The sequence below is a fragment of the Brachyhypopomus gauderio genome, chromosome 12 (genome assembly GCF_052324685.1).
Source record: "Brachyhypopomus gauderio isolate BG-103 chromosome 12, BGAUD_0.2, whole genome shotgun sequence".
Classification (NCBI taxonomy): Eukaryota; Metazoa; Chordata; class Actinopteri; order Gymnotiformes; family Hypopomidae; genus Brachyhypopomus; species Brachyhypopomus gauderio.
Genome location: NC_135222.1, coordinates 19349490 through 19365735, shown reverse-complemented (window position 1 = coordinate 19365735; position 16246 = coordinate 19349490). Strand labels below are relative to the sequence as shown.

General features: G+C 42.7%; 2 protein-coding genes across 2 annotated transcripts; both read right to left on the bottom strand.

The window, feature by feature from the left end:
- Window positions 1–150: 150 nt before the first annotated feature.
- Window positions 151–2105, bottom strand: rpl37a (ribosomal protein L37a). Its single transcript, XM_077023589.1, has 4 exons — window positions 1974–2105; window positions 1155–1283; window positions 395–477; window positions 151–296 (listed from the first exon to the last, which is right to left on the bottom strand). Exons 1-4 carry the CDS (start codon window positions 1974–1976, stop codon window positions 233–235), a joined length of 279 nt encoding a protein of 92 aa, XP_076879704.1. The 5' UTR covers window positions 1977–2105; the 3' UTR covers window positions 151–232.
- A 1530-nt stretch (window positions 2106–3635) lies between these two features.
- Window positions 3636–15303, bottom strand: pfklb (phosphofructokinase, liver b). Its single transcript, XM_077023585.1, has 22 exons — window positions 15061–15303; window positions 14274–14347; window positions 14075–14152; window positions 13329–13518; window positions 12589–12754; window positions 12415–12459; window positions 12117–12225; window positions 11875–11970; window positions 11647–11739; window positions 11365–11490; window positions 9647–9711; window positions 9506–9569; window positions 8875–9021; window positions 8717–8787; window positions 8433–8520; window positions 8200–8352; window positions 7693–7857; window positions 7439–7500; window positions 6902–7013; window positions 6583–6682; window positions 6116–6221; window positions 3636–4486 (listed from the first exon to the last, which is right to left on the bottom strand). Exons 1-22 carry the CDS (start codon window positions 15140–15142, stop codon window positions 4339–4341), a joined length of 2340 nt encoding a protein of 779 aa, XP_076879700.1. The 5' UTR covers window positions 15143–15303; the 3' UTR covers window positions 3636–4338.
- Window positions 15304–16246: the final 943 nt, after the last annotated feature.

Sequence of the window (16246 nt, the reverse complement as noted above, 5' to 3'; positions counted from 1 at the left end):
TGTATTTTAGCATTTAAAAATGTAGTGTAATAGTGTGCAAATTAAACTGCTCCAAATTTGCTTTATCACTACATGGACAAGACTACAGTCATAAGAAGTCTGATCCCAGCAAAAAATAAATAATAATAATAAAAACCCAAAACAGCAGAATCCCACTCAAGACTTAGGTTTATTGTTTAAACAGAGTCTGAGACATGGAAAGTTTTAACCTGTACAAAAACAAAGTCCCAGTCTACTGGTCTTTCATCTCCTTCAGTCTTTTGATGGCAGACTTGACTGTTACAGCAGATGTTGTGCTGTGAACGAGAGAAATTATATAGTTATGTACAAATGTTGGTACACACACGGACCAGACCCGTGACTCATTTCCTTTGTAAGTGCAGCCGAAACTTACTTGTATGTCCAAGCACCCCCTGCTACAGTCTTCATGCAGGACCCACAGTGCCAAATGCCAACAGCCCTCCTTTTCATCTTAGTCTGAAAGAATCAGCAACACTGTTACAGATGTAACCGTGACACTCAAAAGCAACCGCATCTCAACAATTCAATGGCTGTCGTTTATAAACTGCAGTCAGTAATAAATGCTGGACCAATGAAACCCCCTTTTGGTGCACTGAAAAACAAGTTTGCATCAGTCTAGTTCAATACTGCATTCTGAAAAACAAGTGTGCATCAGTCTAGTTCAATACTGCATTCTGAAATCCATCTGTGTGCAGGCGGAGAGTGTGTTATTGAAATTAGCAAACCCACATGATTGGTCAATTCCAAGAATGAATCCTCACTACCCGTCAACAGCAGCAACACAAGCAATTCAGTTAAGCCTGGACAACTGTACTGAACATAGGACTCAAGTCTCCCACCACAAACTATACCCAGTTAAGGATAAGATTAGAGTTAAAGTGAATTCAGTTAACCAAACTCAAACATGCATTACAATCCAATTATACTGTATGCACTGGCTTGACCAATTCAATATACAACACAAAAGTGCATAATTATATGCTAAAAATAATGACACAAACACTGAAATGCAAGCGTATGTGTGTCCAGCAGGATGTAAACCTGTCCCCTTTTCCCCCTGCTGCACTCTCTACCAACTACATCCATTTTAGCCCCACTGTGCTTCTCAGTAATCCACCCTACATGAAACTCACCTTGCCACAGAAGGAGCAGGTGTACTTCGCGTGCTGGGTGATTTCTATTTTCTTCACCATCTTCCTGAGGGAGGCGCCATATCGGGTGCCGTACTTCCCCACGATCCCCACCTTCTTGGTGCGCTTGGCCTGCAGAATGAAGGGGTCAACAATTCACCAGCGTTTACGTTGTGAAACGGACCTTCACTGGAAAACAAAGACCCATTTGTAACCAAGACTCAAGCCTCACGAGTAGGGAAGTGTGTAGTGTCCTAGGTGTTGTCTCAACTACGTAATTCTACCAGAGCTCCTATTGCAAATATGTCCAAGATGACCGCAATGGGTAAAATGTTAAGACGTCAAACTCGAATTACAGCACGTCCTAGTTTAGTCAATAGTGAGACACACGTACAGGAGTTAGGACACACGTACCCGTCTGTTACTAGCGACCTGTCCCTATCTATGGCGAATAACCAGTTAACTGCTAGCTAGCGCTGCTTATGAAACTAGCAAAATGTTTGACCCGCTGTACTATATAAACATTTATTAAAACGCAGGTAATTTTGACAACGTGCTAGAGATTACGGGCTAGAGATCAGCTGTTGCCTGTGGACGTCACGACATCAACCTCATTTGGGTGAACTTCCATAGGAGACGAGCTAGAAGCCATAACATATTTGGAAACAACATTAATCGAAGTAATCATCATCTTTATTAGCCACTACCTGGATTAAAACATTCTACAGACTTTGCAGGGGAGGATAATATATGCGCATTATGTATTTTCAGTACGATTGACCAGATTTGGGTGGATATTTCGTCGGGGGTAAAATCACTCACCATTTTAGCAGAAGGGCTGCGAAGCCAAAAGAGGGATGATGAAGTGCGCACGCGCGATTTACCACTAACGCACGCCTGGCACTCTGGGATATTGGAGGACCAACTCCACTAGCAACTGGTAAAATTCAACATTAACAGCTTAATTACATACACATAAATACTTGTTTATACATTATTAATTTATTATATAATCACTGTTATATAATTATTTCACATGTGACCACCTCATATTTAATAAACGTTAAATGTTGCACTTTTATTATGCATGTACACTGCTTAAACTGAATGGCCACTTTATTGGATACTTGCGCTTTAACGATTGGCGCTTCACAATTAGACACATGTTCCCGGATTGCAGCGTAAAATACATATTATGTCTATGGTAAAATACAGGTGATCAATTTTCTATCTGTCCGAACTATCTGTCCGATTTCCATCGCTGAATAGTAATTGATGCTAGACTTGGCAGTGTTACCATATCAGAAACTGTCAACCATGCGCGATTTTCTCGTACAGCGGTGTAGAGTATACCGAGAATGTGAACGAGGAAAAACATCCAGTGAAATGGGATCCCGTGGACAAAACGATCAGACTTGTGGACTCGTTGATGAAAGGGTCAGATGAGTAACTTGCAGCCGAATGCAACATTGGTGCTTCAGCTGATGCGTCTGAACGCACAACTCGTCGTTCCTGAGCACGGATGGGCTGTAACAGCATTACCATTACCATCTAAGGGAAACAAAAGTAAGAATCCAGTGGGCAAAAGTGCAGTGGAAAAACCATCGCCTGATCATATTAATCCTGATTTCTTTTGCACTCTGCTGCTGAGAGGGTCAAGATCTTGTACAAGTATCATGAATCGGGGAGTCTTTGTCAGGTGTCAACAGTTCAGGCTGGTGGAGAATAGGTGTGGGGAATGTGTTCTTGGCACACTAGGTCCTCTGATATTTGTGGGTGGAGAATTGTACAATAGGGCTTACCTAAGCATGTTGGCCAAGTGTTCATCGCTTTGTGGCAGCCGTTTACGCTGTAGCAGGACATTTTCAGCAGGCCAATGCACTGTAGCACAAGGGCTATAGTCCGGGACCGTTTCATGACAGAGAGTTTCCCATGCTTCCCTGGATTTGTCAGTGTCCAGATCTTAATCCTAGAGCATCACCGGAACGATGATGGCTATTCAGAGCATGCCAGTACCTCAATCTAATTTGCAGCAACTGTGATAAGCTATCCTGTCTGCATGGGCCCCAGATTCCTGCAGAACAATATTCACACCTTGTGGAATTTGTGCCAAGCTGAATAGTCCTGAAGGCCAGAGGTCCACCTCACTACTAGATAGGTGTCTTAATAAAGTGGCCCTTCGGTGCAATTAATTTTAAAAGCACTTGTTAATAGTGCATTTTAATTAGGTGATATTCCAATGTGCTCATATTTCATATGCACAGCTAATCCTGCAAATTATGCTTTCGAAATTCTTAAATAATTTAGGCCTTAAGTTTAAGATGGAAAGTACTGGCCAATTTAGCGTAATATCACCGATAAACACATATACAGCTGTACAGATGATTTAGTTTGATAAAAATATCTAACATGCAAAAATAAGGTAACGGCAGCATACATTTATCATTTACTGAATTTGAGTGTATCAAGAGAAAGTATTCAGACTGCATCTTACACTAATTTATTACATAACCACACAAGTTATTTTTTTCTTAATACTGTCAGAACATTTGCCAAAATGATTAACAGAGCAGCCATAGAAGGTAAGGGTAATGGGAATGTACACCAGCTTTAGTGTTGAGTGTTACAGAAGAGAAACGAGGTGGGTTGTAAGCTGAGCCAGAACTATATGTAAATACAGCCTGATACAGCAGGTCTTCATGCTGCTCTTCAGAACACTGACCAGTGCCATTAGAAATGAGACTTGGTGCGTCACACTAAAATGTGTACAACAGCACATATTAATTTCATATAAACAGAAAGCAATACTAGAATGTACTCCAATAAAGAGGGTTCAGGAAATACTGTTTGCAATGAGATTTTACGCTAAATGTTTAACAAAGGCACAGATGGACTAAAACGTTAATCATTCACACAATCACTCTCATGCCATTATGAAGCCTGTAAACAAATCAGGCAAAACCCCTTGTTATTGAAAACCTGACCTGAAAAGAGGTTTAGGCCGACAAGTAGGGAGCAATCTCATTAGGTAAAAATTATTACAAAAGGTAAGGTAAATTTTTGTAAGTACAGAATATACAGGATTCATGCACTGGGGAGGGGGTTTGGAATCAACTGTAGTTAGTACTGGGATGACATGGTTGTTGGTACTGGTAACCTCTTGTGGACAGAGTGCACGTTCATCTCATCAGAATCCTGTCTCTATGCTGAGGGACCTGCGGGTCACGTGCTCGATCTCCCCGGTAACGTATTCCTCGAAGTTGGTGTGGTACTTGGCCAGCATCTTCAGCAGGGCACGCAGGTTCAACCACCACTGCTCCTTCTGCATCCGGTGTCTGCACAACCACACATCCCATTTGAATTAGTTCCTTCCTCTTTCTCCCTACACCTTATATACTGCAATTTTGCCTCAGAAAAAAAATAAATTAAGGGACCACCATTAATGAATCTTCAGTGATGTTAAATCTCCTTTGTGTGAGGAGGATCAGGAGGAGCATTGCTACAGCCCTATAACATGACCTCCAGTGGTGTGCATGTTTCTGAAACAGACTCCAAGGTGGTGGGCATGAAAGTCCAATATCCCCTGTGATCTGGAGAGGTATAATCTTGGAGGATCACGCAAACCAACTGATAGCCTTAGTTCCTTTACACTGTGGGTCCTATGTGGGTTCCTCCTGATGCAGGACAATGCCTGGCGTCATGTGGCAAGAGTGCATAGGCACTTTATTGGTGACAAAGGCCTTGACACCACTAACTGGCCCTGACATTCCCAATATCTGAACCCAATGGATAACCTATGGAACGTTATGCATCAGTGCATCCCGACATTGCCAAGGTCTGCTACAGACTGGAGCTCACGCATGCCCTGCTTCAGGTTCGGGAGGAGTTCCCCCAGAACACCATCCACCCTCTCATCAGGAGCACGCCCAGACCAGGGGGCCACGCACACTACAGAGGTTGTGCTAATTGGATTAGCCTGTGATCTTTTTGTTTTTTTTTTTTTTTTTGGTGTGAATCCTGCCCTCACTAGATTGATGATTTTGACTTTGCATCATTTTGTTCTCAATGAAGTACACAAATTATAGATTTTCAACTTCAGTCTCTTTCATTTATCAGTATCCAATGTGTGAATTCAATCCCATAAGTGCCCCCCTTAATATTTTTGAGATTATGCATAAAAGTGTGACCACCCACTGCCTTCAAAACAGCATCAAGGATGAAGCACAAGGACAAGGTGTGCAGAATAAAATGGCAGCTGGTACTCTACAGGGAGGAGTCGGTATTTGAATCAGTGTCTGCGGGCAAACGTGAAGCATGGTCGAGGTTCAACAGTGAAGCATTGGGGTGGTTCAACAGTGAAGCATGGTGGAGGATGCTTGCACGTTTGGGGATATGTTTTAGCAAATGGAGTTGGGGATTTGGTCAGGATTAATTAATCAATCGTCACTGCTGGGAAATACAGGCAGATACTTATCTATCCTATAATAGTCATGGAGGTACCTGGTTGGCTCCAAATTTATTCTGCAGCAGGACAACGAACATGCAGTCAAGGTAACTGAGGACTATCTTAAGTATAAAGAAGAACAAGGAGTCCTGGGAGTGCTGATATGGCCCCCACAGAGCTGTGATCAACCTCTTTGAATCTGGCTGTGATTACATTAAGAGAAGGAAAGGGATTGAACAATCCCACCTCCGCAGGTCTGTGGTTAGTTCTGCAAGATATTTGGAACAATCTCCCTGCCAATCGAATGTAGGTCACACCAAATATTGATTTGAGAGATTTAGATTTCTCTTTGGTTGATTCACTTTACATGTTAATTGACAAAAAATAAACTATTACTAACTACTACTTACTAAGACTAAAGCAGCAAAGTAAGTTTTACGCACCTGCCTAAAACTGTTGCCTCCCATGTAATGAGTCATGCCATGTGAACACTTTGTTTTAGTAGGACAGTGTCACTCACTCAAAGTCTGTGTGTTCCTTGAGCTCAGTCACCGGGCTGAACGACATCACTTTCCTGTTCATGCCGATAACGCAGGCTGTGTCTGGGGAGTTGGCAAACACGCGACCTGGGACAGCACAACACGAAAAATGGTGATCTTCTCAAATTTCCCAACCAACGCCAAGACTTTCCTCAGACTGAGGAATGCTCCTACCCACTATTCCTAGAATTCTCACAGCATAAGGAAATGGCTAAACCAACTATGAGGTAACTGAGAGGACTCTCCTCCAGCAACCTCGCGGTCATGTCTCGAGCTAGCCACAGACTATTTGTGCTGTTGTGTAACTGAAAAATATGTTGATTTTCACTAATTTGTGCCCCTTGTTCTCAGAGAGCAGATTTACCAGACTCCTTACGCCTGTAGTAATAATTTCTGTGGGAAAAAAACGCCCAGATCTGTCGTGTTTAAAGCGCCCCCCCCCCCTTACCTTGTCTGTACGTCTGTTTCATTTTCTCAGCAACCCACTGGATCGCCTTCACTCCCATTTTGGTCCCAAAGTTCCTGTCAAAGGGTGTAGGTACTCCACCCTTAAAAATATATATATATATATTATTATTTAATCCATTACAAGTACACACACACACACACACACTAACCTATCAGTTCAGGACATGACAGAAATACTTTATTTTATTTTAAGATGCCTCATGTGCCACTAATAAGAGTAATTAGGCAAAGATGTGGCCAGAGTCCAGTGTGCTGGCAGTGTTTAGAGAAGCTGCATAAACCATCAAGTCCTTCCTTACCTGCTGCAGGTGCCCCAGTACATTAACCCTGCAGTCGAAGACACCTTTGCCCTCAGCAGAGTACAGGTTGTAAATGAAGTCGGTTGTGTAGTGTTGGTGGCACTTCTCATTTCTGCACAGAAGACAGGTGACCTTTGACCTCCAGCCACTAATGCTTCATAATACTACCAGCTATGGCGGTTACAAGATGTTCCGTAACATTCACTCCAAAATCAGTTTGAAATGTGCAATAGTTTGGGAAAACATCAGTCTTTTAAAATAAATATGGACATTTGGACATGTGATATTTTTCTCATGTTATAATCTGCTGTAATAGAGCAGATTACAAAGTTTGAAATGGATAAACTTTGATTTATCCATTTCAAACTAATCTTTCATCCAAGACTTCATCTTAGGTTTTGGTAAGCATGTTCCATTTACGTCTGGAACACTTCATTTAATCGTATCTGGCTTTTGAAGGCATATCATCTTAAAAGTGGCACAGGCTTTAATGTGAACCGTTAAAATGCAGTGTGCAGTTTCAAAGGGAGCGTTCACCTGAGAACCAGGCCTCTCTGAATGTCGTTCTTCATCTTCTCTGCCAAATGCTCCACGTTCATCTGACATCGAAAGAAAACATTGCAATTAGTTTAGTTTGCTAGGTATAAAAACCATACTTGATGTGGTATGTGAGTGGACTAAATTCACCTCAATTTTAAACCGCACTAGAGAAATCGACTCTAACCGGCAGAGCTACTAGAATATTTGAGGCACAAAACAAGCTATATTGGAATTGGGGGTGTGGAATCTACCTCCAGGTCATGGATGCTGAAGGGCTCTTCAAAGATGTAGGCAGCATCTGCTCCAACTGCAATCCCCGTGGTGGTTGCCAGATAGCCACAATATCCACCCATAGTCTCGACAATGAAGACACGCCTCTTGGTACCAGATGCAGACTGCTTGATTTTGTCACAGCTCTATAAGAACACACACTCTCTTAACTCTATCCTATGTCTCTCAATTATTTACCAAGCCATTAGAAACAACAGTGGAAACACATATGTTTAGTCATTGTGGCAAAATAAATGGATTATTCAAGAGAACCCCTGCTGTAATTGTGCTTAAACAGAGCCAAGACCAATATTGAATTTACCACTTCAGTGAGCACATTAATTCATGTCAAAGCAAATATGGGTGACACCACATAAATACAGTAGATTCCCTGCAATGAATTCTAACTGCACAGTTGAGACCACTGGCACAATACAACACAATACAAATAAACAACAGTGGTGCAGTAGTCCTAGGGGGAGTCAGACCTCCATGGCAGCGTTGACGGCTGTATCTGCTCCAATACTGAAATCTGTGCCTGGAACATTGTTGCTTATGGTGGCTGGAATCACACACATGACAATGCAGAGTTCATCATAATGTCCTCGAGCCTCCACCAGCTGTAGAATTCCCTCATACGCCTGTGGAAGTGTGAGATAAATAGATGTGATTTACCCACACAACACACCTACGCAGCGAGTCGCTGAATTATTTGTGTTACCTCAAATCCACCGACAACCAGAAGAGACTGGATTCCAAACTTGGCAATATTCTCCACAATACTTTCCATACAGGAGTTGGGGAGGGTTCTGCAATGTAGAGCAACATAACCTTAACTCTCCTTCTAAACAGAAAAAATAAGATCACACACACACACACACACACACACACACACACACACACACACACACACACACACACACACACACACACACACACACACACACACACACACACACACACACACACACACACACACACACACACACACACACGTCAGCCCACCGTTTCGTTCCGAGCAGTGATCCTCCTTGTCCAGTCCACCCAGCTACATCATGCCAGTGCATCTCCGTCACCTGCAGACAAAACCCAAACCATCCCCCTCTAATCCACCGTCAGTGTCAGCAAAGCCAGGCCATGCCCAACAGGTGCTGGGAGCTCACCGCGCCTTTGGCTAAGCCCTCGAAGCCATCGTGGATGGTGTAGACGCGGAGACCCTGGGCCAGCCCCACTCGGACAGCCGACCTCACGGCCGCATTCATGCCCGCTGCCGGGGCGCCCACGTTCATGATCGCCACGGAGTGGTTGCTCTGGAAACAGTCGGAGAAGACAATTTCTCAGGCATTTCACTATGAAAGAAACGGAGCACATTTGATTACTGCAAACGATGGTCTTCTTTGCAAACAGCAGAAGCGCAGGAGATTTCATAATCCCACACCGTCTCTACTCCCATTTAAGCCCCCAATGATTTATATTCCAGCAATATCTGTGCTCTTACCAGTCATAAAAAAATTTAAAAAACTTTCAGCCCACTAAATTCTGACATGTTTCCATCATGTACACACTAAAACTGAATTTTGGATATCTTTAAAAGAAAAAAAAAAGATTGTATTACAATGTTGATAACTAGGTTTTAAACCAGCACTGAAGCACTTACTCCAATACAAAAAGAAGTGGCGAAAAGAAGCTCAAACAAACAAGCTCAAGCAGACAACAAGAACAACATAATGCGTGTTACACAGCACAATAAAGGAAAACGCGCAAATCTGCCCTAAATGAACACGTTATTCATACCTTTGACTGGGCAGGTTTTTGGTGGGCTAACAGCTTATAAGTGTTCCAGTTGTTCTCGAAGCTCCTGCAACAAAGAAAATGTTTGATGAGACACGTCGAGGACACACAAACAGACAGATGTGTCTATATCACGAGACTCACTTTCCACGCAGCTGAATAGTTTCGTCAAATCGTCTCTCGTTCATGGCTTTCTGCACCTCTTTAGTCTAAACAGAGAAGAGAGTATGACTGAAATGCACAACAGTCAAACTCAAAAAAGTCAGTGTCAGAAGTGGTCAGTACTCCCACTAGTGTCCCTGTGCTCTTAGCATGATCATTTGTAAATGCTCTAAGCTCTAAGATTCTGGAAAGATTTATCCTTGTAAGTGATTCACAGATAACCTGAATCAAGCAATTTGGTTTGTTTTTATAGCATTTATTGGATTCTTGTGATTCTTTTTCTTATCAAGTTAATAAAATCTTGAAAATGTTTTATTTTATTCTAGGTTGTAAATGTTTGTATGCCTCTGCAAATTACTCTTACATTCATTATCATAAAACATGATAAAAACATGTTTGCATGTTTATTATAATGTAATTATTTCAAAAAGTAATTATTGATCTGCAGAGAAATGTACTATGAACAGAGATTGATGTTATTTTCCTTAAATCAACAATACCTATATTTGTAATATGTAATTAGTAGGGGTGTATTCAACTAAGGATTTTCATAGTCGAATCTGATTCGTCAGCTTTTCCCTTTAGTCGACTAATAGTCGAATCGGGTTTATTATTTTTTTTTATTTAGAGCACCTTAAACGGGATCATGTTCTCATTCAGGACATTTTACCTCTTCAAAATAAAAACCTAAAACAGTCAGATAAATGAATAGGCTAAACATGGTAGGTTGGCTTTATTCAGCTTTTATTTATTTACTTATTTATTTTTTAATGAAACCTTAGAGAACATTAACCGTTAGTGCGCATTGCGCATATCGAACTGTCAGACAGGCACTGTGCAAAATGTCAAAAATATTTTAAATAAAATATGCCTGCCTGAAAATATTAAACAATTGCCACACAACAGCAAAAAAATACAAGGAAAGGTTCAAGTAACGGGGTTTAAAAGCAAACAACAACAAAAAATGTTTATAGGCCTACTTACCGAGACGCACCGCGACGAGACGACACGACTGAAACTACAAACGTTTTTTTTCGCCTTACGTGTTTTAAATGGTACGCAATGTTGGTTGTTGTCGTGTGAAATGAAAGCCGTTGATGACATAACTTGCACTTTACTTTGTTTGATTCATCTTTGTTTTTCAAAATACTTTAAGTTTTTTAGTAGCCATTATAATCTCGGCAGATGCTGCGCGTATTCTGTAGCGTGTTCAGCTCCGCTCGTTTAGATTGTGCAACAGCAGGGTGTGATTTATTAATGTGTAGTAAGGAAGATGCCTATTGTTAATGCGCAAACATCATTTTAAAATATTTATTAACAGAAATTAGGATTATTTTATTTGACAAAAGGTTATATATAACGAAAACAAAGACATTTCATGCAACAACTAATGCTTAGCTGCATCCTTGGGCACCTCCATGCAGTTAGAATGGTACATTCGACTATGACGTTCATAGTCGACTAGGGGGTATAGTCGACTATAGTCGAATCAGCGACTATTGCAGGTCACCCCTAGTAATTAGTAAATATGTAGTAAAGCATCAATGAGCTAAGTACATTTTTTGTAAGTTAAAGGACAAAATAAGGAATCCTATGGATACACAGTAGTAGGATAAAATGGGATTATGCAGACTGGTTATGAAGAGATTTGGGATTATGAATATAGGACAGGTTATAAAGGGATTATATGTGTGACTCACCATATTGACGCATTCCATAAGAGGGAGACGCATGGCATGGTTACCAGACAGCCCGATCACACAGGCTGGAGTCTCGGGTGTGGCCTCCAACAGGGCTACAACGGCCTCCACCCCCAGTTTACTGCTCTATAGACAAAAACACACAAGATAACAGGATTACTTAAACCCGACAGCATCAGAAATGCTTATGTTTACCTTTCTGTCTCTGTGGTTGTTCCAGGTATGCAGCACTACCAACCTTGGCTGACCTTTGACCTTTCACCCAACGACCAGACAACTTACCAGCACTCTGTCGAAGGCAGAGGGTGTTCCTCCCCTTTGCACGTGCCCCAGTACGGTGACCCGAGTGTCAAAGCCCAGCCTCTGTACCACCAACTGAGATAAAATATGCAGAGAGGACAATCAAAACACAGACGAAGCTGTTCCGAAGGAAATAACGGCCTTCTGCATGGCGTGATCAGTAAGATCAGTGTGATCAGTAAGAAAATAAAAACTTCAACGTATTCTTACATCCTTTACGTAGTTGGAGGTTATCAGCTGGCCGTGTTTATCGATGGCACCTTCTGCAATGATCACAATGTTGAGGCGAGAGCCCTTGCTGCGACTCTGCAGAAGCACACACACACACACACACACACACACACACACACACACACACACACATCTGAGTGATAAAGCAAAATGACCAATGCACCACAAAGTACACCCAACGTGTACATCCATGCACACAGCCCTCTGTGCCCCACACTCACCTCCCCAAGGCGGGCACACATGTGATCCTCCCACCCCTCCTCTGGAGGAGCCTCCGGGATAAAGACCCAGTCAGCACCGGATGCCAGAGCAGACACCACAGCCAGGTACCTGCCCAGTTAGAGCACACCAGCACGCACCACCAGACATTCATCAACCAACACTGACCTGTATACAGCAAAATACACAATACCTTATATGACCTAATCTCTTTTATATCCTGACATTATAAAAATATCTTAAACACAAACAAAATTCAGCATCCACAAAGCTAAAGCAGCTAATAAACAGAAAGCTTACCCACAATGCCTGCCCATTACTTCCAGCACAAATGTCCTTTGGTGGCTGAAAGACAGTAAATAGAGCGGTAATGTGGTACTGAAAAGAAATTGACGAGAGGAATGACCATGACCAACCTCAATCTGCCCTGGGGTCATGCTTCACTCATTAGTGTGTGGCTGTATGACCTCTCACCTCTGTGCAGTGGTGCTGATGGCATCGATGACCTCCATGATGCGATGAAGGGCAGAGTCGGCTCCAATGGTCATGTCTGTTCCACAGAAGTCGTTATCGATGGAACCCACAAGGCCCACAATGTTTAGATGAGTGTATTGTTGAGCCAGAGAGTCAGTGATTTTTCCTTAAAACACACACACACGCAACTTACAGTACTTCCAAAACAGCAAAACAACCCATCTGGTCATTTTAAACCTTTCTTAGACAACTGATTATTCATTTAGTGCGCTGTTATCACACTTTGGGTTTCTAAACGGCCCCCTGCCTGTGATCATTTTTTTCTGTACAAATTAGATACAGCTTTTCAGTGTACATGATATTTCATGTGATTGCTGGGTGTATGAAATCTAGCTTCTTTCAGCCGTAGGGACACAAATGGCCGTGTTCAGCTCTGTCCACCTTAGGTGAAACAGACAAGGCAGCTATTGATTCACTCAAGTGGAGCGGAAATCTACATCTACACAATAGCCAGACAGCCATCTTGTTAATGAGTGGCCATCTTGTACAGATGTAATTTCAGCCACTGCAACCTTTTTTGCCACGCAGTTTCAGAAATCGCTGTCTGAAACACAGCAGTTTAGGTATTTCACATTCCTTATATAGCTATAGCTAATATCCTTAGATATTCTGAAGTAGTCTTCATTGTCATCATCTTCACAGGGATCCTGCCGAGACCTCCATTGTCTGGGGGTTTTTACCTTCCTCTACCAGCTGGGTCAACAGGTCGCTCCATTCGCTGCGGAAGATGTTGGCACCAGTGAGGCTGCCGTCCCCGCCGCACACACACAGGTTGGTGATGCCCCGCTGGACCAGGTGGAAGGCAGCTGCCAGGCGGCCCTCGCGCGTGGTGAACGCCTTACAGCGGGCGCTGCCAATCACTGTGCCACCCTGACAAAAACAAAACTGGTGTTCATTCGGAGGAGATCATAGAAACGTACAAATACAGTGCCCGTGCGTAAAGATCACTACTTTAGGGAGAGAATTGAAACCATGAGCAGTATCTATACTGTGTATAATGTGAGGAATCGCAGGTGATCTGAGATCATTCAACATGCGCGCACACACACACGCACACACACACACACACACACAAACACAAACACAGGTTATTTCCCTGTCAAGGTGACCAGTGTCAATCAAGCAGTCCAAATCCACAGTAACACACCTAACCCTTCAAGGTGATATCACCATTCTGATTAACCCTTCAAGACTCTCCCGTGTCTGATTACATTTCCTAGGCCAAGGAACTGAACTGTGCTGTGGATTACAATGGTAATCTCACAGATTTCATTTCCCCACTCTGCAATTTCCCTTAATCTCAATCCTGCCTTCTTAGTTCCATCCCCTGAACCCTACAGCAGGCCCTGGCCCTGGTTTGAACTACACATTCACTTGCAGGTCCCTGTTGAAACTACAACTATCTGAAAAAATCCAGACCCCATACCAGCTGAATGATGTTGGTCACACTTTGCCAGTTGGCAAGTTTGATGTTGTCACCTCCATCCACAAGTCCTTGGTAGCCCTTGGAAAAAAAGACAGGTTGCTAATTCATTACTAATTAGTGTTGCGGTCGTTACTAAAATTAGTCATGCAATTGTAACCATCATGCTATTTTGTACTTTATATTGAAAATATCAACATACCTCATAGATCAAGTAGACCTTGGCACCAACATAAATGCCCATGCGTGTTACAGCACGTACGGCAGCATTCATTCCTGTTTAATGTATAACACACACATGCACACACACATTGCATGTCATCAAACATGCTGCCATTACGCCGTTGTTCCAAAATCACGAATAGCGAGTCTTTCAGGAGGAAGTGTGAACTTCCTTGGCACGCGCGATGTTTTTCCACTTTAACGTTTTAACAGACGTCTAGCTGCTTCTAGAAGTGCACACACCGACATTTTAACGCGTGCACGCTTTTTGACGTTTTCACACTTTCACACACGGCCTTCGAGACACACCTGCCGCCTACGTGACCGACATTACGCTTCACACCGACTTCACGCGCACTCAGCAAGTCTCCCAAGTTTTCAAAGGACCAGCTCCAGTCAGCTTATTTGAAACAGACCGACAAAAGTCTTTAAACTAAACCACGTCCAGCGAATACGATCGCTACGCGAAATCTGATTTAATCGGTGTTGATTAAACTGACAAATACTTCGCTTTGTGTTCAGAAACACTGCGCTGAATCGAATCTAAAAGCGCTTAAAATTGAGCTCGCGATGCCGATCCGCCAAATTTGTAGTCGAGACCAAGAACCAGTTGCTCTGAACAACAGGTTGGAGACAAAAGAGTGGGCAGAACTGGACTGGAAATGTTCCGCTATCTCCGCTAGCCAGCTAGCTGGTGTAAAATGCGTGTCGTTTCGTGTACTTGATTGCTCTTCCAGCGAAAGGTCCAGTGAACTGAATCACGTTACCTTGTGCATCTCCACCGCTGGTGAGAACAGCCATAGCTCTCCCTGCGCCCTTCAGCCGCAGCTTTTCGAAATCCACCAACATGGCTGCAGTTTACGGATCTCTACAGCCCCACTGCTACTTGCTGATTTCCAAGATGTAGAGGAATGAAAATGCCCTGCGACGTGGGTCTGGCACACTCGCTGGTGTGTGGTGTGTGTGCGGTCCAGAAGACTGAGCTGGAGTGTGAGGCGCGCCTCCTCTGCTCCGCCTCGTTTCCTCTGCATGTTCTCAAAACGCGCCTCGTAGGTCATCATAACCCCGCCTTATTGGATCGAAACATCTATCAAATACACTGATAAACGTGTTAAAATATATTGCCAATCCATTACAGATTTAGATGTTTAGAAGCACTCCGTTTACTAAACTTCTATGTGTTGGTTTTTTTCAATCATACGAATTCTTGGATCTTGGTAAGTTTGTTTCAATCAAGACGCACTCTTGAGCTCACGACATGAAGCTCGCTCACTTCTTTATTTCTTTTATTCTTTATCAGCTTTATTAACATCTGTGACGTTTTATTTGGATAATTAATAATTAAGCTTTATAACTCTTTCATTTGCGGACTGATACGTACTATACTCAACATTGAGTCAAATGTGACTGGACCCTTTCAAACTCTGTGCGTCAGTGTTGCTTGACTAATACTCAAAAGGTTGCCAGATCAAGCCAAACTGCCTCTGTTGGGCCCCTGAACAAGGCTCTTAATCTGCAATTCCTCAAATTGAACTCAGTCAATCTAATTTATTGATCATGGACATTAGTGAACAGCTTATTTGGTTGCTAGCTAGCAAGCTTTAAACCAGGTGTGATTAGTACTCCTTTGCTACCTCTGAGCCCCCTTCAACCTTCTGGTTTTGTGTGCGTGCACCTAAGAGTAGTACAAGCACCTGATAATGGTAAGCATGAGTGTACAGGTCAGCTCAGCTCTACATCCAGCAAGGCATCTCTCTTGACAGGTATGTGGTTGCTGGTTTAAAGTTGATGATGTGTTGGATACCCTGCTACACACTCTGTTGTTGTCCTTAATCTACATCTCTCTTAAGGTTGTCTCTGGCAACACTGCATAAAGCTCTGTTGTTGGACCTGAAGGTGGATTTATGGAGCCTAAGGAGAGTTCTGGCCTGCTTATGACCAGGGTTTCTGGTT